Source organism: Chanos chanos, chromosome 7, assembly GCF_902362185.1.
Source record: "Chanos chanos chromosome 7, fChaCha1.1, whole genome shotgun sequence".
Lineage (NCBI taxonomy): Eukaryota > Metazoa > Chordata > Actinopteri > Gonorynchiformes > Chanidae > Chanos > Chanos chanos.
In genome coordinates, this window is record NC_044501.1 from 40,294,428 (window position 1) to 40,320,432 (window position 26,005).

The 26,005-nt window shown below is 39.8% G+C and overlaps 2 protein-coding genes and 1 non-coding gene across 3 annotated transcripts; all 3 read right to left on the minus strand.

The window, feature by feature from the left end:
• Positions 1–647: 647 nt before the first annotated feature.
• Positions 648–13,752, minus strand: LOC115816376 (guanine nucleotide-binding protein G(i) subunit alpha-1-like). The gene is made up of 11 exons (XM_030779333.1): positions 13,692–13,752; positions 13,476–13,592; positions 10,067–10,147; positions 8,180–8,194; positions 4,162–4,204; positions 3,889–4,030; positions 3,497–3,654; positions 2,351–2,482; positions 1,906–2,035; positions 1,116–1,263; positions 648–835 (listed from the first exon to the last, which is right to left on the minus strand). The coding sequence occupies exons 1-11, from the start codon at positions 13,750–13,752 to the stop codon at positions 648–650; spliced, it is 1,215 nt and encodes a 404-aa protein (XP_030635193.1).
• Positions 13,753–17,843: 4,091 nt separating this feature from the next.
• Positions 17,844–17,953, minus strand: trnal-caa (transfer RNA leucine (anticodon CAA)). The gene is made up of 2 exons: positions 17,916–17,953; positions 17,844–17,889 (listed from the first exon to the last, which is right to left on the minus strand). It is a non-coding gene; the product is annotated as a tRNA-Leu (tRNA).
• On the minus strand, positions 17,846–25,739 carry LOC115816377 (guanine nucleotide-binding protein G(i) subunit alpha-1-like). The gene is made up of 9 exons (XM_030779334.1): positions 25,622–25,739; positions 22,336–22,378; positions 22,063–22,204; positions 21,671–21,828; positions 20,541–20,672; positions 20,102–20,231; positions 19,312–19,459; positions 18,860–19,037; positions 17,846–17,948 (listed from the first exon to the last, which is right to left on the minus strand). Exons 1-9 carry the CDS (start codon positions 25,737–25,739, stop codon positions 17,846–17,848), a joined length of 1,152 nt encoding a protein of 383 aa, XP_030635194.1.
• Positions 25,740–26,005: the final 266 nt, after the last annotated feature.

Sequence of the window (26,005 nt, forward strand, 5' to 3'; positions counted from 1 at the left end):
TGGGATACAAGAAAAAGAGTAAGTGGTCAATATGTAACTTCAACTTAGATGAAACATATATGAAACTGCAAATGAAAGACATTAAGGAGAGCATACTCAAGAGGGTTTCATTACCATGAATTTAACAAATCTTGTGAAACACTAAGAAAAAGACATAAACTGCTTCAGTGTGGATTGTAAATGTGTTTTATTAGCAAAATAAGGAAAAGGAGTCTAGAAATATTTCCAAAATGCAGAGAACACACACAGACACACAGTGGTGGCATTAGTTATCAATATTCTGTGTTTACCTGTTCGTTTAACTTGCTGTCGTGTTCCCATGGTTCTCTAGCAGACTTTGACAATAATATTTCATACATGCTTTGAATGTTCTCAAAACATCCTCTTGTTACATACTTCTCTTAAACACTCTACAACAGAAACAGAACTCTCCTTCTCTGACTTAATATAAAGCTTTCTTTCTTTGACAGGTTACAACACCTAAACTGTTCATCACTCGCCCCGCCCACAGTTTTTCCCTGCCGCCACCAAAGGGGGGGGGGGGGGGGGGGGGGGGGGGGGGGGGGGGGGGGGGGGGGGGGGGGGGGGGCTGTGTGAAACTGGCGACTTCAGCCCTAAGCCAGCTTCTCTAATCTTTCGGCCCAAGGTCAAAATTGACAAAGGTCCAAATTGCAGCCGCTACAAGGGGGGACAACATCAGTGACAGCATTAAAGACAGACTGCATGTGCTTTGTGTCCGTCGCACACGTGAAGTAGGTGTAGATGTCACGGTTCTTACTCAGGCTCTCAAACTGACGCTGGATGTAGTCTGCAGCCTCCTCGTACGTGTTGGATCCTAGCCAAAAAAACAAAAAAACAAACAAACGCCTACCTTACAAGGGATTGAGGCGAGAACAAATGATTTCAAAAGGGGAGCCACACTGTGAGAAACGGTTTCACCTCTCCGTTTCATCTTCATAAAAGAGATCTTTTGTCCGAACTTGTTTTTTCTCTCGGGCCCCAGATGAGATCGGAAAATAAAAAAAACGGCTGAGGGGTACAACCTAATCCCCTCTGGTGATATGTGAAAATGAAAGTAAGTCCGTTGGTCTGGATCAACCCTGTGAATCTTTTACCTGCATATTCTGGAAAACAAACGGTGAGTGGGGTCTTCTTTATCTTCTCTTCAAACAGATCTTTCTTGTTGAGGAAGAGAAGAATCTGGGAGCCCATGCGTCGGTTGCAGATTCTGTCAAACAATTTCAGGCTTTCGTACATTCGGCTCTGAGGAGACAAGAATGGCAAGGTTATAATATTCGCTGGTGGATATCATACCGGTTCTTTAAGGTTACACCGTTGGTGAACTTAAGGTTCGCCCCTTTTTTCCTTTGATTATACTATGTTTTAAGATAAGTGGTTTGAATGAATTCTTTAGTTTCATACAAAAAGGGTTGTTTTTCACACAAAGGTATATTCTTTGTACTCAGTTCACATTGAGTATATTTTATTCTGCTTCATCTAAATGAGAAAAAATGTGTCATAAATCTCTCACTGAATGTGAGATGAACTTCATTCACATCTTGAGAAAAGTCAGTTGATCAGGAGTACTGTTAAGGCTTCCTCCTCCCTGACAGTTCCGCTTTTTGACATTACACCAAATCTAGCAAACCAGGAAATACGGCTTTGTGAAATATCAGTCTGCATAAACACGTCTTACTTATTCTTCGTGAGTTCATCAACGAATGCGTATTAGAGATTTTCCTCAGCAAAAACCCCTTGCCTTCATTGCTATTATATGACCATTGCAAAATGCTTTTGACATAACAAAGGATGATCTGTAAAACAAAGCTTGGAGTACTCTTTTAGTAACTGGAGTATAAAAATGTCTATAGACTATGACAGACTAGTAGTGTTTTTAAATAATACCATCTCCTCATCCTCTCCCGAGACCTGGTCATAGTCACTCAGTGCCACACAGAAGATAATCGCCGTGGTCTCGTTAAAGCAGTGGATCCACTTCTTCATTTCTGACCTCTGACCTGTGACATCAATCATCCTATAAAAATGTACAAAATGCCAGAGTGACACATCTACAAATACAGATTAAACATACTCAAAGTAAAGGTTTCCCTACATGTACATTGGTTCTGTGAGCTATATAAAGTATGTAGATTTAACCTTGAAATACACACATATGCAAACCAAGAGCATTAGCACAGAGATCAAAATACCCCCCCCCCCCCCCCCCGGCCCTTCAGACGTCACAATCAGGGCCTCTATTCACAGTCACGTTGTAGGAGCAGTTCCATGGGTCACTGTTACATTCGGACCTCTGGAGTGGGAATACGGCCTATTTCTCTTTGACTCTCACTTGAAATGATAATAGTCCCTGACTATGAAGTTAGTCTCAACGACGCCTGTGGTTTCCACTCGGGCTTTTAGCACATCCTGCTGGGTGGGAATATAGGTGGCCTGAGATATCCTGTCCAGATCATTCAGGTAACTGAAAGACACAAACACGTTAGTCAAAACCTTCTCTCTCAGGTCACTTCACCCAGTCCCACTCATATATTCTAATCTCTAACTACGAAATAAGTTTTGACATAATGAAGGTTTTGGGTCTGCAAATCTTTTTTGTAAATTGCACAAATCCAGTAACGTGGTCAGTGACTGGCTTGTGCATTATTATTTTTGCAAATGACGTGTAAATTTGGCTTGAAAAGCCATTGCTGTAATAGCATTACAGTTCCTCTGGCCAGTGCTAATACGGTGAAGCATCTGACAGCGTAACTCTCTCCAAAAAAGCTTGTGGCTTATGCTCCTCTCCCACTCCGATCTCACTCAAACAATTACACAATAGCCAGCGATGCCATTTCCTTAACTAATAAAAAAAACTTCCAGCACCATGTAGAACATGGATAAGCACAGCAGCAAGACCTATGAAATATGACAGATGCAAATAATATGGTTTGGGTGTTGATTAGGTACTGCTTAGCAACGGCTGAGACCTGAGCTGAGTAACTGCTATGATACAAAAAGAGAGATGAAAGATTACCCATAAATATGTCAGTGGCTTTTTGTGGTAATTACCTGACTCACAGATGGAAACGGTCTTGCAAGATTCAGTTAGTTTCCATACGCTCTCATTCCCACAACATGTATTGCCAATAAGTAAACGCTGATGATATGCATAGAGTAGCACAAACTCTCAAGCTACTGAAGTCAAGGGCATCTGCTTTTTCCAGTCAAAGTTTTGCAGGTTTTGGCAGAACAGGATAAATCTTGACAAGCTCAGTCAAGGCTCAAATGTCAACATCATGGTAAAAGGAGGTGGCTTGTGGGTATACATCTCCTCAATAAGTGTTTGAAAGTTTGTGAAAGTGTTTGCAGTTACTAAAACATTTGCTACAAACAGGAAAAAATGCTAGGGGAGGGAGAGAGAGAGAGAGAGAGAGAGAGAGAGAGAGAGAGGGAGAGAGAGGGAGAGAGAGAGAGACAATCTGAGAGACTAACTCACTATGCCGCTGAGTCGTTGAGCTGGTACTCTCTGGCGCGGCTGAAGCAGGCCTGCACTCCGCCATCCCTCCACAGTCGCTGAATCACTCCAGCCAGCTCCGATGACATAAAGCCCTCCTCCGCTGAGCCGGCCGCTTCAAACAGCTGTCTTGTGTCATCCTGAGAGGAAGAGTTCACAGCACAGTCAGAATGACCGCCGGCATTACTTTACTTGTCACCATCTCCACCATCAGGATTCAACTGCCATTTGTAAGCATTACTATGACTACGAACGCGATCACCCTCATCGGTACGGCTACAGGAGCCATTCGTCGTATTGCTTCAGTCATGACCCCCAACGCCACCATTGTCATCATCGTGATTGTGTCATTCTTCTAGCCCTAAATAACTTACTGCTCGTGCTGCATCTTCAAATTCGATCTCGAGTCGGCCCATGGCGCGGATAATGGCGGTAATGGATTGGATGGTGTTACTGTGGACCACAGCCTTGTACCGTTTACGCTCTTCTTCTGAGTAACCTCCTCCATAGATAATTCTAGGAAAGGGGGAAAGAAATCCCAGAGTAAATTCAGAGACAAAGTACAGGATAGTAACAGGATAACAAATGATTAGTTATGCCGTACGTTCAAAGAGAAAAATGAAGGGGGTAATATTAGAACTTTTTACTTTATCTGTTTGGCAATCGTACTCTTTCCTGACTCATCAGCACCTGACAATGGGAAACAAAGAAAGTGGTTTCAGTTTATGAACACAAGCTTAATTCTTTATCATCAGAGAAACAAATTACAATGTTTAGAGAGCCACTTACATATGAATGAACAAATATGTCCCTTGAATGATGCGTTCTCAGAATTCACAGGCGTTGGATTAAAAAGCAAAGTAGTGTGATAAACGCTTAATTAATAAACATAAAACAGGCTTACCATGATGAATGCACTATGATAATTAGCTTGTACCACGATACAGACTTTGCCTTTTTCTTTGGTTCAGCAATCCCCCATGAGATCTGTGCCTCTGTTGCAAGACTGCTAACTCAATAGATACCTCGCCCCCACTATCCTCCTCACTGGTACATCTCATCAGCTGCACTTACACTGTATTATCTGACCCAGAATGCACCACAGTGCATTTTGGGTCTTATTCTTATATTTTTATGGTTCTACATTTCTTTCCTCTATTTATTGCACATTTATTGCACATGTATACATTTCCCACCCCATCCTCAAGCGAATCCCCCAGAGAAAGTCAAATAAACTGATAAAATATCTGGAATACCCAAATATATGGGTAAAAACGAGTCACTCCCTGGGGACCACACGTCCTTATTATAACGCCATGGACCACAGTGATATTTTAAAAGGCAGTGGTCGGAACTGGAATACGTCCTTCGCACCTTCAAAAGTGTATTCCTCGAGAGTTCAACGTCAAAATTTTAAAAATAAATGAGTAAATAAACAAACAAAATCGGGTGTTTGAGCCGTAACGTCTCTCTGCCGTCGACTTCTCAGTCTGTACTCCGTCATCGAGTGTTCCACACTTCCTGTTTACATACATGGCAGCTGGTGAACGTGTACAATTGACTGAAGGCACATGCTTGGCGCCTAAGCAGCGGCAAGCCGCTGGGATCCAAGACATTGTTCACAAAGCTCGTGGTGGTCATTTCTCAACTTCATGAAATAGCGTGTAAACCATACAGGGGTACTGCAGGAAGGATACGTTCAAGCAAAGCTGTCAGAGTGGCTATAAAACTGAGTATATACGACTTCTTCAGCGAGCAGAACGGGGAAGGAATCTACAGCGTTCCAAGTTCCAATTTAAATCCCTTCCTTCTGGATTTGCGGTGTATGGGCAATTCTTCTTTTTGGAGAATTTACTGATCTTGATTAATCTCTTTTGATACACATGCCAGCGCACATGCTATGCATTTCATGTAAAGGTTAAGACATGTCCAAACAATGCTGATGTGTTAGGAAACAAAAATTACAAAATGAACTCTAGACAACTTCCACAAAATCAGTTGGCTAACAGAGCAAAATTGCTCAGCACATTTGGAAACATTTTAACTGACCAGCACTGAAAATCTCACTGAGGGCTTTATAATAATATAATAATAATATATGTAGCCGGGTGGACATGGGGAGAGATTGTTCTTGGGGTGGTTAGACCGTAGGGAGTGAGTACTGTCACTTTAAGAACAGCTCGGAGTAAAGCCCGCGAGAGCGCAGTCTTCCTGTGTTGCATCATACACAGCAGCGCGGAAAGAACTAGAGAGCTGAGGGTTGCTGAGGTCTGTTAGAGAGGTTGGCTGCGCGAGATCCCCACCGCGCGGAAGGAAACCCTAAGCAGCGGGCAGCGTAAATGGTGACTGAATGTACTAGTGAAAGAAAGCATCTACTGCTTATTGTATATATTGGCTTGTTCTGTTAGCTTTGTTCATTTTATGCGCTCCTGTTTAATGTAGAGGGGAGACAGAGTGCCGTGCTAATTCCAGAGTTGAGTGGCTAGCGAACAGGCTGCACACCGGGGCGAGAGTGAGTTTCTGATTCTTTTCTAATAAGTTGATACTGAGTTCACGGAGGAATGTTTAAAAAAAAGTATATTTTGTTCATGGATGTATGTTCCCAGAAAACTTGTGTGCTTTGTAGTGGAGTAACTGTACCAGTTAATTTATTTTGTTGTATTTCTGTTTTTTTTTCTGTATTTAGAAGTGTGCTGCTACTGTTGTCTGTACACCTCTTAAATTTACAAAATTAACGCTGTGCTCTGTTGGGTGCAGTCGGGGAATAAAGAGCCACAACGAAAAAAATTTAATGTTTCAGGATTTAAACTTTCAGAAGCACTAATAAGTTATTTCACTCACGTGTAATGTTGTTTTCTAACGTCTCATGAGTTTCCTTGTGGAACCTCTTCTCCAGTCCATCTGAACGAGAAGAAATCAGATTGTAATATTCTGAAATCATCATCATCATCATCATCATCATCATCGTCGTCGTCGTGTACAGCAAACCTGCAGATGCAAAAGAAAATGAGCTGGAAATGCATTTACCAGATAGATTGTTGTCTTGTTTCTACTTACACAGAACACCCAAAGCGATGGCAATGACCATTAGGAGAACACAGAGTGAAAAGAGTAGGCTGTCTTTGGACTTGCTTGAAGATTCCATGTTTGACTTTTTTGAATCAGGTGTGGTTTCAAATGGGACATGTATGGCAGGAGAGGACAATAGATCACCAGCACCCAGCAGGTTGGAATTGTCAGGATCATCTGCTAAAACCGAGATGAATCAGAAAACACACAGTGGATGGCATTTTCCTTTCTCCTTTACCAGAAATTCAAAAGCTATAATGGGAAACTGAAATGAAAGATTACTTCCACGAACATCCACAGAGAACAAAGTGAGGACTTATAGATGCCTCTTTAGGAAAATTGCTAATTTTTCAAACTCTCCTCTACCTTGTTTTAGGACGTTTGAGTAGATGGCCTCTTCATCTTCAAAAGCTAAAGAATGAAATCAGAAAATTTCAAAGTGGAAAAGTGAAATTAAAACTTTATTCACCATAAAATAGCAGAGTCATTTTCCGTTCAAAATTACTTGTGGTTTCAAAACATTTGAAATGGACCTTGTGCTTTCTCATTCATAAGAGAGATTTACAGATCAGAGATAGAAGCTGGAAAAATGATTTGCCTCGTTCTCTCAGAAAACTGGGACATTGCTTAAACCCCTCCACTACCTGGGTCACTCAACTCACCAGCAGTAAATGAGCTTTGCTGCTTTCTTTCACTCAGCTGGACCACATCGCTTTCAGGGCATGTACTCTTCTTGGTTTCTTCAGCTTGAAAGAAAGATACAAATGACAATGAAGACATTTTGACTTGGATGTCAGAAATGACATGGATTTCCGTGCTGATTAATGTTGAATGTGCATGAGCCATGGATTCATATAAGTTGTGTTTTCAAATTTTAATGGAAAAATCCACTAATGTGAGTTTTGTAGATCTAGTAAAGAAAACTAAAAGACTATCTGCAATATTCTCATGTACCTTTTTTTGTGATGTTTGAGTACATGGCTTCCTCCTTTTCACAAGCTGGAAAATGCAATTTGGAGAACTCAGCGTATTAAGTAGTCATATTAATTACTGAACAGAAATGGAACAATTACGGAATAATTATGCATTGAACAAAACTTCCAGGGTAATTCTTCCCATTTATTGACACAGAGAGACAGCTTTAGGTCTCAAACTAAGAAATAGCAGAACTTGCATCACATTTTCAGAGAGCAGGAAAATTGCTTCAACTACTCTTCGAACCAATTCTCTCCATTCACCACTGTATGTACTTGGTTGCTCTCTTTTTAACCCCTTTCACACATGCACTGCAACCCTAAAATAATCTAGGCTCTAATCAGAGGGGCTGTATGTGTGAACGCAAATGTCTGCAATCAGTTGGATTGCATCCTAAATGGACTTTATTTTACCAGCCCCTGGTCCAAAGTCTGTTATATGTTCGATTGAGTCCACGTGCAAATAGAGCGGATTATAGTCTGGACTCATCTGGAGAGTATCAACTTTCGGTTGTGTAAGGTCCTTGTTGTCTTCAACTGAAGTAAAGGTTAAAATATAAATGCAGATTTTGGATTTGGATGCAGACTGATGTGATATTTTTCCTCATATGAAGGTAGAAACCCAATAACACGATTCCTGAAAGTGAATTATATGCATGGACGTCCTCTATGAACAAATTTGATTGCAATGGACATTTCAACGGCACTCCATAGAGCTAACAGTCAAAATAATAAAAATCTGATTCCATATCCTGTTTCTGGAAATTTTAATGTATAACATTAACATTTTCGCAAGCTACAAATGACCATCGATTTACATTAAGAAGAGAGAGGTTATTTCAGCCAGGGCTGGCCCAAGCCTTTATGGGGCCCAAAGCAGTATTTCATTTGGGGGCCCCCATCACCTCGGCACCGCCAATACTATTGACTATTGTCAATGCTAGATCATTCACACGCTGACTGTAAGTCTAACACACCCATTATTAACTTTATTAGTTGTAGCTGTGTTGCCTACATCATACCAATGTCAGCCTGGCATGTTTTTACCCTTCTATGGTTTGTAATTTTAAAAGGTAGCAAACTGACAAGAGTGGTCTGGTGTTAATTTACACTTTAATATTCAAAGTGATACAGTACTAAGTGGCATACTGAACGTGGTGTACTGAGAAGTAACAAATTAAACCAGGAGACAATGCATTTGCTGTAAACCAGTTAGCAAGTGTAATTGCTTTAAGCCTTAAAAAATTTGCAATGTGCAAAAGTGCACAACAACTATGATAGAGTATTAGGGCCACATGAGGAAAAAAAAAATTCTGAGACTTCGAGAATAAGGTCATAATATTATGAGAATAAAGTCGTAAGTGAGAAAATAGGCGCAATGTTATGAGAATAAAGTCTTAATTTCATGAGAATGAAGTCATAATATTTCAAGAAAAAAACTCATAATATTACGAGAATAGAGTCGTGTTTTTACAAGAGCACAAATCATAATATTACAAGTATAAAATTGTAAAATTTTGAGAAAAAAACATAATTTTTATATTACCAGCAACCAACAAAATGGGCAAGGGGACAGTCAATGGTAGACTGAGCCTGCTTCTAGCAACTGCTGTTCGTCTCAGACGTAGTGCCACACCCTTAAGTCAACAGGAAACCTTACTTTAATCATCTTATCATTAAACGTTTGACAAATGTGGCTTTTCCTCTTGAGCAAATACAGATTTACAGTTTCAGTCCTCATTTTGACGCAGGTAGCAGGCTGTTCTTCTGATATTTCCCCTCTAGAATAACACATATCCAAGAATTACGACTTTATTCTTGTAACATTATGACTTTTTTCTTGTAAGATTATGAATTTATTGTCATAGTATTACAACATTATTCTCACAATATTATGACCTTGTTCTCGAAACCTTTGATCTTCAGTATGGCCCTAATACTCCGTATTAACAACATCAAGTACAATTAAAATCAAACGACTTAGACACACAGAGGGATGTGTCCATTTTGCGAAATCACTTTTATGCTGCTTTTTCCATCGACGCAGAGGAGAGGACTGTGAGGTAACGTTAGTCTGACTGACTGTAATTGCATCCAAGTGCAGTAAACCCCCGCTACAGTACACAAACATAACACCAGCTCTGACAGAAGCAGCGGGAATTGATTAGACCAGTAGTATTGGCTAGCTGGTCCATTAACGTAATATTGCGATTTTGTAAGATTACAGTTGATATATAAAAAAAAAAAAAAAAAAAAAAATCAAGCTTTCTTGTGGGACAATTCATGGGCCCTATGCAGCCACTTAGTTCACTTATGTGTCAGGCCGGCTCTGATTTCAGCTACCATACACCAGTGCATCTTGGATTAACTCATTCAATTGATTTGAAAACTACTGACCAGGAAAGCTTAAGATTTGTGAAAAATGCGACAATGTTTGCTATGAGTGTGTGGAATCTGAAAACGATACAACACTTAATAAGCCCTGAGCAGAACAACACTCCTCACGTACCATCGGGGTTGTCCAGCTGTTTACTGTGAGATGGCTGGAGAATGCTGACATCGCAGTATGTGACATCATCGCTTTCTTGAGCTTCAAAGAAAGATCAAAGAGCAAATAGAAATAACCATAAGTCCATAACAATGTAGATATCTGTTCACTTTAAGAAAATGTCCTGTGAAATTACACTAAAGTACTGGCAGCTGTGGTTGTCAGCACTGTCCTGTGTTTTTACAGTGTCACTACTAGAATTTCTTTCAACAGTGAAGTACTGTTTTAGTTATTTCAGTACTGTACAGTAGAATGTATATTTCCTGTAAATACCCATATATACTATATTATATTTATTCACCACATCAGGTTAATGTTCATGTCCTTAAAACTCTTTTTATTGATTTCTTTCAAACACACAGAACTATCGTTTCATTGTTGAAAAAAAAGTTTCCACAGAGTGACCCAGAACATAAGTTAAGTCTTCAGGCAGAATCATCTGCTCTGCTGCATGAACCATTGAATGCAAGTCATGAGTTCGGGTAGACTCGTCTAAGTTCGTCTAACTTGAGCTGTCTACATTCGAACTCGTGCTTTTAAACTTAAGCTGTCTGAGTTCGAACTTGAAGTTTCAAAGTCGGGTTTGCGAACTCCAGCAGACCGAGTTCGAACTTGTGCTTTTAAACTGGAGCTTCCTAGCTATGGATGGTCAAGACACCAAAGCAGTTTAACTTGATTCAGATCCTTTTGCTTGTAATAAAAAGATTACAAATAATTGCTTCACTGGGGTAAATATATACACTTGTCATTTTAGTAACTAGTCTGTTTTCTTATGAGGTGGACATTACCACCACATCTTTCTTTTGAGTGCATTAGTCCACACTTCCTTGCTCTTTGATTGTTAGTAGCCCACTGCCGTGCGCACTGCATGGTGATACCAGAGGTTTTCGACCGATTGCATGTAGTTGACTGGGGGCAGCTGAATTATAAAAAAAAAAGCAAAAAACGACTCAGTTGTACTAGTGAACAGGTACAAACGACTCACTAAAAAGAGTCATTCAAAAAGAACAACTTGTTCGCGAACTGCACACCACTACTCTGCTCAGAACACATCTGTCAGCTCACGCTGCGAATCAGACGCAAAGTTAAGCCTCCTTTTACGCAACATAAGTTATAGACCTATCTCACAAACTGGGTAACCACATTCACAAATGTAATTTTAATTTCTCAGTATGATGTTATGGACTTTTTGGTTGGTTTCTAGAGAGGAGGATAGATAATGATTGAAAGTCAGTTGTTGCATGTGGCTCACTACTCTACTACTGTAAAAAAGAAAACACTGCATTGTTCCATCAAGTTTTAGGGTAACCTGCTGTTAGCAGTCAGTCTTGCTTTTGGCTCAGAGAAAGCATCAGACTTTACAGTATTTCACGGTATTTTGGAAAAACAGCGCATCTCTGTTAGAATTTGGCTGTATTTCTACAGCAGTTTCTTAGAGTGCTGTATTAACAGCTGAATGAATACGTATGAGGGAGTTACTTGCACTAGTTTGGTTTCATTTTGTTCCTCAATTGAACCAAAGTTGTTAATGACACAGTTCCACCCCAATGTGACACTGTCCACACCCGTTACTGAAAGGCTCTGCCATGTTTTATAGTAGCAGACAACCAAAGGAGGCAAAGAACAAAAACAGTGTTGAATTTTTTATGTCTTACAGTTAATGAACTGGTATTTTTGTCATGAAGATCTACTTTTGACCAGTACTAATGCTCATAAATGCTGTAATATATATTTTGGGACCGATTTATACAGCACAGAACACAGAGCAGTTTATAATGAAGATGAACTAATCTCCTACTTATTACTACCCCTGGTATTCTGCATTATTTTGTTAAATCAAAACAACAGTTTGTTGTATATGAAGTAAAACACATCAGCTGATTCATTTCAATACAACAGAGCTTAAGTCTTGTGGAGTAGCAGTCATACCCTTCTTCTATAAAGTTAAAACAGACAAGTGAACTTACCATTGGAAGACTTTTCCACTCTTTCTTTCTTTGTTTTCTTTTTGAAATTAACAGCAGAATAGAGATCAGCTGCTGGTGACGTCTCTGACTCCATGGCTCAGAAGTGCAAGGACAGTCCAGTGTCTCATGCTTAAGTACAGTCTACAACTTCCTCTTACAGTTCTGTCTGTGACGTCACATATCAGCACTTTGTCTGTGGTGAACTCAAAGGGTGAGGAGACTGTGCTGTACTCAGAGAACAGAGCAGACTGGATGACCAGATGAACCAGCTGAATAAGTTAAAAGAATATTAGTTTATATTGACTGGATCAGTTATATGGGCTGAATCACAATTATTTCTAATGTTTTTTTTCTTGGTGAAATTGAATTGTTGGATTTTTTATACTGACTACCAATTAGCAGATATGTGCAATTTAGACCATGTTAATCATATGCTTTACGTTAAATGCTCCTCAGAGTTGACTTGAATTACCCCCTGACTCTTGCTGAATTAAGTTTGCTGTTTTTGACACAGTTTCAAACTCAAGATTTGCCCCATATACAATCTGATCATAACTGGTGTTTTCATTCTTTAGTCTTTGACAATAAATGTGCCTGCGTGTAGTACCTTCCCCTTGCTATTCTTATTCTTCTTTTGAATACTGAACATGGAAAACTCCACTTGAAAAGAGTGTTCTGAAAAGTATCACAGCGATAAATGTTCATATGAAGGGTAATGGAGCATGGATTGCAACATGACTGGTTGAGGAAGTTGTGTCTGAATTGAGACGCAATGCAAAACAACTGCTATTCATTTTGCCTTTGATCAAACCAAAGTAATCATTATCAAATGAATACCTTTGAGATCATTTTAATAAATGTTTATTAATGTCTATCTGACCCACTCTGAAGTCCTTTTCCACCACATACAGCAGGTGTGATGGGCAGATCAGGACAGAAACCCCAGATGTATGGGAGCTCATCCTCAACAGCAGAGGTGCCAGTCGGTGTTGGGTGATGCTTAAAGAGATGACTATAACACATTGTGATATGTACCATAAGTGATAGGAAGTAACTGGTAGATACAACAGTTTATACAGCATATCAAATTAGCAGCTCCTCTCATGCTCTTGTATGCTCCTCTGAGTCTCTGCTGAGAATCTCAAAGTAGTTTGACCTTGTCTTTATATGTATGTTATGTCATAACAATGTATCTGCACGTATGGTAACTGCAGTAAAATATCCTTACTTGTCTTTGTGGTTGCATAGAGATATGGAAATGCAGCATTTTTTTTTTTTATCTTTTCTTGGCATGTTGCATTTAATAACTAACAGTTTTTGTTGAGCAAAAGAGATAGGTGTTGACAACTGTTCATGTAGTTATTGTTTTTTGAGGTAGAATTTTACTTCAAATATACACTCACTGAGCACTTTAAATGTGGCTACAGAAGGTCCCAAGATGACCCAGAGAAGGACCAGCACACCAAGCTTCAGTTTCAGGAGACCAGCCTCATCTCTGACCACACAACGTTTGGTCTGACCTGAGAACAGACAAGCAGAAGTGTGGAATTAAAAGTCCAACAACACCACTGAAAAAAAAAATCCTAAATTCAAGTTATCTTTTTTTTTTTTTTCATGACCTGTTATGTCAGTCTGTTTGCCGGTCTGTCCGTCTATTAGTGTGGTCTTGTCACGTGTCATCATGTCTTGTCTGTGTGTTGAGTTCCTGTCCGTCCTTCCACCTGTTCTTGTCATATCTCGTCATGTCTCTGTCTGTATGTCTGTCTGTGTGTTCGAGCACTGACACGGGATCAGGCTAAGTGGGTGAGAGGGTGGGTACGGAGCGGCTTTTCTGAAGATATTGAATTTTATCACACTGGGGAGGCGAGGGGATTCAATGCAGTGAGTATAAAATGAATATGAAGAAAAATCTTTTTTGTTTGAAACAGTGAGGACCACAGTCAGTATAATACAATGCCAAACATTTCCAACTTTGAAATTCATACATTTCTGGGCAGAGAGATTAAATGAATTCATAGTTGTCTCCATTTTTCGGCTCGACATACAGCTTGTGCAGTATTCAGTGTTCAACGTATTTAACACTTATAAACTTCACCGTTTTCACAACACACACAACTTCTGCGTACTTCACACCATTCGCACCAACACCCACATTATCGGAACATTCTCTTCCTCTTTGTGACTGTCCAGAGACGGCAAAGAATTTAAGACCAACAGAACGTATTTCTTAATGAAAGATGGCAAGTGTTAAATGCTAAACTGATGCACGCATATTTTAAAACGTTTTTTCTTTCTGACACATAATCTCCACAGTTTTCTGCTCAGCGATCCCGATTTTCCATGCTACACTTCATATGTGCTTTAGTCCCAACTGACATAATTTCTGTACATGTCAGAGCAGCGGTAAAACGGAAAAAGTGGGTAAGTGGCTGACTTTGAAAAGCATACCCAAATGAATAGCGACAGAAAATGAAAAGAAAGACTCACAACCATCGTTTTCCTGCTCTCTCTGCTTCACTGTGCTGAAGCCTAGAGTTTAGAGGCAAAGGATGTCTGTACTAAAGTTAATCAGTTTCTCAAAGAGCAGAAACACTGGAAGTTCCTCTCAAAGGACACGACCGTCCTCTGAAAGCCGCCATAGTTGCAAAGTTTCAAGGAGGGTGATGATTAATCATCCACAGGGAGAACTCGCGACTTACTTGCTTTCTAAATGTTTTATTGGCGACCGCTGGAACATATACACACATATAGATAAAGACGATAACGTGGTGACGACCAACTTTAGACCTCTCAGCAAATGTACACGCCCTTTCAGGCTATAAAAGAAAATACAATGGACTAGGAAACATGTCAAATAAGCGACACAACTATACAACTACCAGAGGAAAACTATAAGCAATGTCGCATGACTGAAAACATTTTTTAAATGTAGCCTATACGACACCGCGTAATATTAGGGTGAATTCAGGTATATTGGGACATCAGGTAAACTGGGACAGAATTACAAAAACTGTCCCAATATAGCTGAATTTACCCTACATAAGGCTGTGCATAGACATAGGTGGTAATGTGGTGACTACCGACATCAGAGATGCACTTCCAAAATAAAACGATGAACGTATGCTTCAAAAAAGATATACAGCTTTATTGTCAACTGAATAGTACAGGAGAAAAAAAAAAAACACAGCTCAATTTTTATTTTAGTCTTTGCAAATATAGTATCCAAGTGTCCGGTTTATCTTTTCCCCACTAAAATGCCTGCTCAGCTCTTCTGTCTTGTGTATGACTTTTCTTCGGTGTATTAGTGGCATGACAATACACAGAGAAAATATATGCTTAATATGCCCGCCAAAAAACCTTTGATCAGTAAAGGCAGTGTTTGTGGTGGTATCATATAATGTGTTCAACCCCCCCCCCCCCCCCCCCCCATTTCTCATTTTGATGTGCACATAAAACAGCACATTGTAGTTTCTCAAACTTGGTCAAAAAGCAATGCAGCAGTACAACTAATGGTATATGCCTGCCTGCTGTCTAAAATCTCCTTTCTGAAATTTTCATGAAGCTAAACTGATCTGAGGATTTTCATTGTGTCATGGAGTATGTACTTTGACAAGTCATTCATAGCATATGCATTCTTGGGGACTGGAAATAATAAGTCAGTTATGTGTGTCACTCATGATGACTTTTGGGATAAGGGGGCATTTTTCAGTGTGTCATTGCTTATGGACTCTCATGTTTCCTTGTAAAAAAATGACTTAATACATATTAGAGAAAAAAGAAGGTGATCTTTTGAGTTTAGATTCATTGTTTTCTAAAGTGCTTTTTAAGTAAATAAATAAATAAATAAAGACTCACCTGCAAGACTTTTATGGGTTTCGTCCATTTCTGGAAAGCAGAAAATATGACATCATATAACGGTTCATTAAATCAGGCTACAAATCCTACAGTTTATAAAAGCATGTTGTCATTTCAGTTTGTATTGTTTTGTTTTACATTCAAACAACAGCATACTGTCAATGATAGGACAGCGCTTGCTGTGAATTCGGATGTATCAATTTACAATTTACAATTTAGTTATTTGGCAGACGCTTTTTACCAAAGCGACTTACAATCAGTGCATCAGTCAGTCAGATTTCTAATACCTTGTGAGCAGAGATCACAATAAGACCGAGCGTAAAATTGCCCCTTCGTATTGCGCCCCTGGAATACTTTGACAAACGCAGATACAAGACAAAGGGGTTTTTTTTTTTTGTTTGTTTGTTTTTTTAGGAAAGGGAGGTTAGGCATTGGGGGACAGGTGGGTTCTAAAGAGGTGGGTTTTCAGTTTCCTGCGGAAGATGGTAAGAGATTCCGCAGTCTGAGTCAGCATCAGCATCAGCTGACTCAAATTCTTCACTGTTCTAGCAGATGATAATTGCACACATCACCTGCGGGTATGCTTATTGGTCAGGTTTGTCTTTTTTTCTTTTTTTTTTTCTTTTTTCTTTCTTTTTTTTCATTTAACAGCAATCTCTCCAGTAGAGGGAGGCATCACTTACTGTTAAGTGTGTTTATCATGTCTATGTTTTCATCAGTAAAGTTCCTCTGTATCTCCTCTATCATCTTCAGTCTATCTGTAGAGTAGATGAGTATAAAGTAACAATTCATAGATTAATATTTGTTCAGATGCTGTGTGCATTAATTTAAGATTTTTTTTGTCTACTCACAAAGAATTGCAGGTAGTCTTTGGAATTCAGATTTCACTACAAATGTAGGATCATTTGTTACCATTAGCAACGTGACAGTATTGTTACCAATTAAAGAGACACATGGTACTGATTGTTCTTTGTTACCAAGCTTATCATACACGATAATGATGAAAAAGGACAAGATCTGTAAACTCACAAGAGACTTGATGAATCATATTTTTCTTCTCTGCATTACACTTTCCCCTTCCTTTGTAAGGTTTCCTTTTATGTCTAATTAAATCAACACAATTTTACATCAATACATAATATATATATATTTTTATTTATTATTTTTAAGCCATTTACTACTACTACTGATTGCAGTTATGTCCAGTAGGGGGAGTCATTGCTGTTACATGCGTACTTTTGAATGAGCCCAAGGACAGGTGAGGAGGAGGCTATACTCCCTTCTGTTGGAATAGGTCACAACCGGTTCTTACGTGAAGGGTCTGTCTGTGTTTTAGTAAATTTTATCACGCCTACCTCTGCATGAGTCAAAGGATAAGGAGGAAAAGTGGCAACATTCCCTTGTGTTCCCAAAACTCATAATTCTTTCTGTGTGCCCAAGGAATTGTGGGGAAAATTCTCTTTTGGCTTTGGCAACCGCCACAGAGCAGCCTATACATGGGACAGTCGTCACATTCGGGGTTGTTACAAAGGTTTTGGTTTTCATAATTTTGACTAATACCAAGTCTGTGTATTTAGCGGTTTAAGGAAGACAAGGTGTTTAGTGTAAGTGAAGAAAAGAAGTGAAGTAAAGCTAGACTTCATTTCTGATCCAGTATTTCACTCAGCCACAGTAAAGCAGACATCATCTCATACAGCTGAAACAAGAAATGCTATTTCAGCCATTCTTATCAAATTATTCGTTTTTGACTTGCGAAGTTTTTTTTTTTTTTTTTGCACTGAATCTGAATATTTCAGAAGTGTTCACAGACGTTTATTTACATCTGTATGCACTGTTTAACATTTGATTAACCTCTGATGTGATGCAGAATTCTAAATGGTTTGTCCATTTACATTTATTTGAAGACAAAACTCTGATGTCAGAAGTGGGATTCGAACCCACGCCTCCACTTGGAGACCAGAACACCCATCTGCTGTAAGGTATAGAGCCTTGAGTCTGGCGCCTTAGACCACTCGGCCACCCTGACACAAAAAAAGCTTTAGGAGCAGCTGAAGCTTATCTTCACAGATTAAACTGTATAGTCACCGCTTTCCGAAACCTTTCTGTTTTACCGGTATCAGTTTACAATAACATTCTACAGAGATATCTGTCTTAAGTCTGGTCACGGTGACAGCCTGTTCAGAGAGATGAGGGTGTTCGGAGCTAAAGGTTCTGAAGAGGATAGAACATTCTTCAAAGGCTTGTACCATACGTTATTCTAGTTTCTCATCTTCCTAGTAATGCAACAGCGAGAGTGGTTTACCAAGAAAACTAAGCGTGAAAACATACATCCATCACATTTTTGCTGGGATACTCTTTTTCTTGTAAGAGGTCAATGTCACTTCAACCTATAAGAAACATATATAAAATTGCAAATGAAAGACATTAAGGAGAGCATACTCAAGAAGGTTTCATTTCCATGAATTTAACAAACCTTGTGAAACACTAAGAAAAAGACATAAACTGCTTCAGTGTGGATTGTAAATGTGTTTTATTAGCAAAATAAGGAAAAGGAGTCTAGAAATATTTCCAAAATGCAGAGAACACACACAGACACACAGTGGTGGCATTAGTTATCAATATTCTGTGTTTACCTGTTCGTTTAACTTGCTGTCGTGTTCCCATGGTTCTCTAGCAGACTTTGACAATAATATTTCATACATGCTTTGAATATTCTCAAAACATACTTCTCTTAAACACACTACAACAGAAACAGAACTCTCCTTCTCTGACTTAATATAAAGCTTTATTTCTTTGACAGGTTACAACACCTAAACTGTTCATTCACTCTCCCCGCCCACAGTTTTTCCCTGCCGCCACCAAGGTGGGGTGGGGGGGGGGATGGGGGGTGAAACTGGCAACTTCGGCCCTAAGCCAGCTTCTCTAATCTTACAGCCAAAGGTGCAAATGGCAGCGAATAGCAGTGATAGCATCAGTGACAGCGTGAAAGACAAACTGCACGTGCTTTGTGTCCGTCGCACACGTGAAGTGGGTGTGGACGACACGGTCCTTACTCAGGCTCTCAAACTGACGCCAGATGTAGTCTGCAGCCTCCTCGTATGTGTTGGATCCTAGCCAAAAAAAAACAAAAAAAATGAAGAAACGCCTACCTTACAAGGGATTGAGGCGAGAACAAATCATGTCAAAAGGGGAGCCACACTGTGAGAAACGGTTTCACCTCTCCGTTTCGTCTTCATAAAAGAGATCTTTTGTTTTCTCTCTCGGGCCCCAGATGAGATCGGAAAACAAAAAAAAACGGCTGAGGGGTACAACCTAATCCCCTCTGGTGATATGTGAAAATGAAAGTAAGTCTGTTGGTCTGGATCAACCCTGTGAATCTTTTACCTGCATATTCTGGAAAACAAACGGTGAGTGGGGTCTTCTTTATCTTCTCCTCAAACAGATCTTTCTTGTTGAGGAAGAGAACAGTGCGGGAGCCCACGCGTCGCTTGCAGATGCTGTCAAACAATTTCAGGCTTTCATACATTCGGCTCTGAGGAGACAAGAATGGCAAGGTTATAATATTCGCTGGTGAATATCATACTGGTTCTTTAAGGTTACACTGTTGGTGAACTTAATGTTCGCCCCTTTTTTCCTTTGATTATCCTATGTTTTAAGATAAGTGGTTTGAATGAATTCTTTAGTTTCATACAAAAAGGGTTGTTTTTCACACAAAGGTATATTCTTTGTACTCAGTTCACATTGAGTATATTTTATTCTGCTTCATCTAAATGAGAAAAAATGTGTCATAAATCTCTCGCTGAATGTGAGATGAACTTCATTCACATCTTGAGAAAAGTCAGTTCATCAGGAGTACTGTTAAGGCTTCCTCCTCCCTGACAGTTCCGCTTTTTGACATTACACCAAATCTAGCAAACCAGGAAATACGGCTTTGTGAAATATCAGTCTGCATAAACACGTCTTACTTATTCTTCGTGAGTTCATCAACGAATGCGTATTAGAGATTTTCCTCAGCAAAAACCCCTTGCCTTCATTGCTATTATATGACCATTGCAAAATGCTTTTGACATAACAAAGGATGATCTGTAAAACAAAGCTTGGAGTACTCTTTTAGTAACTGGAGTATAAAAATGTCTATAGACTATGACAGACTTGTAGTGTTTTTAAATAATACCATCTCCTCATCCTCTCCCGAGACCTGGTCATAGTCACTCAGTGCCACACAGAAGATAATCGCCGTGGTCTCGTTAAAGCAGTGGATCCACTTCTTCATTTCTGACCTCTGACCTGTGACATCAATCATCCTATAAAAATGTACAAAATGCCAGAGTGACACATCTACAAATACAGATTAAACATACTCAAAGTAAAGGTTTCCCTACATGTACATTGGTTCTGTGAGCTATATAAAGTATGTAGATTTAACCTTGAAATACACACATATGCAAACCAAGAGCATTAGCACAGAGATCAAAATACCCCCCCCCCCCGGCCCTTCAGACGTCACAATCAGGGCCTCTATTCACAGTCACGTTGTAGGAGCAGTTCCATGGGTCACTGTTACATTCGGACCTCTGGAGTGGGAATACGGCCTATTTCTCTTTGACTCTCACTTGAAATGATAATAGTCCCTGACTATGAAGTTAGTCTCAACGACGCCTGTGGTTTCCACTCGGGCTTTTAGCACATCCTGCTGGGTGGGAATATAGGTGGCCTGAGATATCCTGTCCAGATCATTCAGGTAACTGAAAGACACAAACACGTTAGTCAAAACCTTCTCTCTCAGGTCACTTCACCCAGTCCCGATCATATATTCCAATCTCTAACTACGAAATAAGTTTTGAGATAATGAAGGTTTTGGGTCTGTAAATCTTTTTTGTAAATTGCACAAATCCAGTAACGTGGTCAGTGACTGGCTTGTGCATTATTATTTTTGCAAATGACGTGCAAATTTGGCTTCAAAAGCCATTGCTGTAATAGCATTTCAGTTCCTCTGGCCAGTGCTAATACGGTGAAGCATCTGACAGCGTAACTCTCTCCAAAAAAGCTTGTGGCTTATGCTCCTCTCCCACTCCGATCTCGCTCAAACAATTACACAATAGCCAGCGATGCCATTTCCTTAACTAATAAAAAAAACTTCCAGCACCATGCAGAACATGGATAAGCACAGCAGCAAGACCTATGAAATATGACAGATGCAAATAATATGGTTTGGGTGTTGATTAGGTACTGCTTAGCAACGGCTGAGACCTGAGCTGAGTAACTGCTATGATACAAAAAGAGAGATGAAAGATTACCCATAAATATGTCAGTGGCTTTTTGTGGTAATGACCTGACTCACAGACGGAAACGGTCTTGCAAGATTCAGTTAGTTTCCATACGCTCTCATTCCCACAACATGTATTGCCAATAAGTAAACGCTGATGATATGCATAGAGTAGCACAAACTCTCAAGCTATTGAAGTCAAGGGCATTTGCTTTTTCCAGTCAAAGTTTTGCAGGTTTTGGCAGAACAGGATAAATCTTGACAAGCTCAGTCAAGGCTCAAATGTCAACATCATGGTAAAAGGAGGTGGCTTGTGGGTATACATCTCCTCAATAAGTGTTTGAAAGTTTGTGAAAGTGTTTGCAGTTACTAAAACATTTGCTACAAACAGGAAAAAATGCTAGGGGAGGGAGAGAGAGAGAGAGAGAGAGAGAGAGAGAGGGAGAGAGAGAGAGAAAATCTGAGAGACGAACTCACTATGCCGCTGAGTCGTTGAGCTGGTACTCTCTGGCGCGGCTGAAGCAGGCCTGAACCCCGCCATCCCTCCACAGTCGTTTAATCACTCCAGCCAGCTCCGATGACATAAAGCCCTCCTCCGCTGAGCCGGCCGCTTCAAACAGCTGTCTTGCGTCATCCTGAGAGGAAGAGTTCACAGCACAGTCAGAATGACCGCCGGCATTACTTTACTTGTCACCATCTCCACCATCAGGATTCAACTGCCATTTGTAAGCATTACTATGACTACGAACGCGATCACCCTCATCGGTACGGCTACAGGAGCCATTCGTCGTATTGCTTCAGTCATGACCCCCAACAGCACCATTGTCATCATCGTGATTGTGTCATTCTTCTAGCCCTAAATAACTTACTGCTCGTGCTGCATCTTCAAATTCGATCTCGAGTCGGCCCATGGCGCGGATAATGGCGGTAATGGATTGGATGGTGTTACTGTGGACCACAGCCTTGTACCGTTTACACTCCTCTTCTGAGTAACCTCCCCCATAGATAATTCTAGGAAATGGGGAAAGAAATCCCAGAGTAAATTCAGAGACAAAGTACAGGATAGTAACAGGATAACAAATGATTATTTATGCCGTACGTTCAAAGAGAAAAATGAAGGGGGTAATATTAGAACTTTTTACTTTATCTGTTTGGCAATCGTACTCTTTCCTGACTCATCAGCACCTGACAATGGGAAACAAAGAAAGTGGTTTCAGTTTATGAACACAAGCTTAATTCTTTATCATCAGAGAAACAAATTACAATGTTTAGAGAGCCACTTACATATGAATGAACAAATATGTCCCTTGAATGATGCGTTCTCAGAATTCACAGGCGTTGGATTAAAAAGCAAAGTAGTGTGATAAACGCTTAATTAATAAACATAAAACAGGCTTACCATGATGAATGCACTATGATAACTAGCTTGTACCATGATACAGACTTTGCCTTTTTCTTTGGTTCAGCAATCCCCCATGAGATCTGTGCCTCTGTTGCAAGACTGCTAACTCAATAGATACCTCGCCCCCACTATCCTCCTCACTGGTACATCTCATCAGCTGCACTTACACTGTATTATCTGACCCAGAATGCACCACAGTGCATTTTGGGTCTTATTCTTATATTTTTATGGTTCTACATTTCTTTCCTCTATTTATTGCACATTTATTGCACATGTATACATTTCCCACCCCATCCTCAAGCGAATCCCCCAGAGAAAGTCAAATAAACTGATAAAATATCTGGAATACCCAAATATATGGGTAAAAACGAGTCACTCCCTGGGAACCACACGTCCTTATTATAACGCCATGGACCACAGTGATATTTTAAAAGGCAGTGGTCGGAACTGGAATACGTCTTTCGCACCTTCAAAAGTGTATTCCTCGAGAGTTCAACGTCAAAATTTTAAAAATAAATGAGTAAATAAACAAACAAAATCGGGTGTTTGAGCCGTAACGTCTCTCTGCCGTCGACTTCTCAGTCTGTACTCCGTCATCGAGTGTTCCACGCTTCCTATTTACATACATGGCAGCTGGTGAACGTGTACAATTGACTGAAGGCACATGCTTAGCGCCGCTGGGATCCAAGACACTGTTCACAAAGCTCGTGGTGGTCATTTCTCAACTTCATGAAATAGCGTGTAAACCATACAGGGGTACCGCAGGAAGGATACGCTCAAGCAAAGCTGTCAGAGTGGCTATAAAACTGAGTATATACGACTTCTTCAGCGAGCAGAACGGGGAAGGAATCTACAGCGTTCCAAGTTCCAATTTAAATCCCTTCCTTCTGGATTTGCGGTGTATGGGCAATTCTTCTTTTTGGAGAATTTACTGATCTTGATTAATCTCTTTTGATACACATGCCAGCGCACATGCTATGCATTTCATGTAAAGGTTAAGACATGTCCAAACAATGCTGATGTGTTAGGAAACAAAAATTACAAAATGAACTCTAGACAACTTCCACAAAATCAGTTGGCTAACAGAGCAAAATTGCTCAGCACATTTGGAAACATTTTAACTGACCAGCGCTGAAAATCTCACTGAGGGCTACAATGTAATAATAATATGAGTTTATTTAGAGCTAAGTATCAAAGGGCTTTACATGTCTGTAACAAAGTTAAATCAAAATGATGCTATCCATATATTGAAGTTTAAGTCAGTTTAACTCAATACAGTTAGTCACATACATGTTTTATGGGCACTTATGTCACACAACATACCCCAAGGGTCAGGAAGGAAAGACAGAAGCACTCAACTTTCAAACAAGAGAAGAATGACAAAGAGCAAAGCTCTGGTCTAAGAAAGACGGCAGAGACCGCAGGCAGCATTGCGTATATCAGAGTTTGGCAGGAGCTGTAGGCTGCTGTGAGCTATCAGTCAACATTTTTCTTCTGGACAGGCAGCTGTGTTCTAACTTTTCCCACCGAAACCTCTCTAAACTGTTTGGGGTTAGAATAGACAACAGTTTGATGCAATGCGGGCGTAATTGCCTGTACCTCAAATAATGACACCTCTAAAACCCTCTTGGTGGTGTAATGGAGGGAGTAAACTGCAGCCATACTGATAGTCCGCCCAAATTTCCTTTCAACGTATGAACTAATCAATAACATCTCAAGTTAATATGTTAATTTCGTTAATATGTTATAAAAGAAAACATATGGTATAGTTTGAATGCACTATGATAACTAGCTTGTACCACGATACAGACTTTGCCTTTTTCTTTGGTTCAGCAATCCCCCATGAGATCTGTGTCTCTGTTGCAAGACTGCTAACTCAATAGATACCTCGCCCCCACTATCCTCCTCACTGGTACATCTCATCAGCTGCACTTACACTGTATTATCTGACCCAGAATGCACCACAGTGCATTTTGGGTCTTATTCTTATATTTTTATGGTTCTACATTTCTTTCCTCTATTTATTGCACATGTATACATTTCCTTTATATATATATATATATATATATATATATATATATATATATATATATATATATATATGTGTGTGTGTGTGTGTGTGTGTGTGTATAGCTTTAAAGTGATCAAATCACTTGATAATTTATCACTCCACTTTTCATTTCACATCCATTTCTACTCTCCTATCTTTTAGTTCACATCATTTTCATCACTTCCATTTTTATCAATTAATTTTTGTTTCCTCTTCCCCTCATAATTTGCATCTTCAGCTTTTGACAAACTCACTCGTCAGGTAAGTGTGAGAGAGGAGACAGGGGCTCTTTCATGTGTAACTCAAGTAGGCTATGTAGCCTATGTGGAATTATGGTACATGGATACAGACAACCAGTCAAATTTCATTTACTGATCCCTGAAACCCATGTTTTTTCATTGCCAGCACCACTGATTAACGTTAGAGGTTGCTCCCACTGATAAACGATTTGATATGAACGGGGTCGGCCCAAGCCTTTATGGGGCCCATAAGCAGAATTGATTTGGGAGCCCCCCACCACCTCGACACCACCAATACTATTGACTATTTTCGATGCTTGATCATTCGCACACCTACTGTTAATCTACCACACCCATTATTAATTTTATTAGTTGTAGCTGCATTGTTTATGTCATACCAATGTCACCCTTCTATGGTTTTTAATCCTAAAAGGTAGCAAACTCACAAGAGTGGTCTGGTGTTAATTTGCACTATAATATTCAAAGTGATACAGTAGCCTACTGATTGGCATACTGAACCTGATGTACTGAAGAGCGACAAAATAAACAAGCAGAGAGTGCATTTACTGTGAACAAGTTAACCACTTTAACCGCTTCTGGTTTAAAAAATTTGCAACATGCAAAAGTGCAGAGCATAGGAAGGAGTACTAGGGTCACATTAAGGGGAAAAGTCTGAGATTTTGAGAATAAGGTTGTAATATTACGAGATTAAAGCCGTAATTGAACGCTTTGCTTACCAAGGAGGAGCACCCCGACCTCTCTTTCTGATTTTTCTCTTTCAGCTCTCGAATTCCTGTCGATCATTTCACTGCGCTTCCTTGCCACCATGTTCTTTCTGCTAAAGGTACACCCCATCCTCAAGCGAATCCCCCAGACAAAGTCAAATAAACTGATAAAATATCTGGAATACCCAAATATATGGGTAAAAACGAGTCACTCCCTGGGGACCACACGTCCTTATTATAACGCCATGGACCACAGTGATATTTTAAAAGGCAGTGGTCGGAACTGGAATACGTCCTTCGCACCTTCAAAAGTGTATTCCTCGAGAGTTCAACGTCAAAATTTTAAAAATAAATGAGTAAATAAACAAACAAAATCGGGTGTTTGAGCCGTAACGT

Coding starts and splice junctions, on each gene's coding strand:
- LOC115816376 (XM_030779333.1), bottom strand. CDS start 13,752: ATGACACGTGACAAGACCACACTAATAGACGGACAGACCGGCAAACAG. Junction 4,031..4,161: donor ACGATTGCCAAACAGATAAA/GTAAAAAGTTCT, acceptor CCCCTTTCCTAG/AATTATCTATGGAGGAGGTT. Junction 2,036..2,350: donor AGGGACTATTATCATTTCAA/GTGAGAGTCAAA, acceptor ACATTTTTATAG/GATGATTGATGTCACAGGTC.
- LOC115816377 (XM_030779334.1), bottom strand. CDS start 25,739: ATGGGGTGTACCTTTAGCAGAAAGAACATGGTGGCAAGGAAGCGCAGT. Junction 22,379..25,621: donor GGTCGGGGTGCTCCTCCTTG/GTAAGCAAAGCG, acceptor TCCCATTGTCAG/GTGCTGATGAGTCAGGAAAG. Junction 21,829..22,062: donor TTGAAGATGCAGCACGAGCA/GTAAGTTATTTA, acceptor TCTTCCTCTCAG/GATGACGCAAGACAGCTGTT.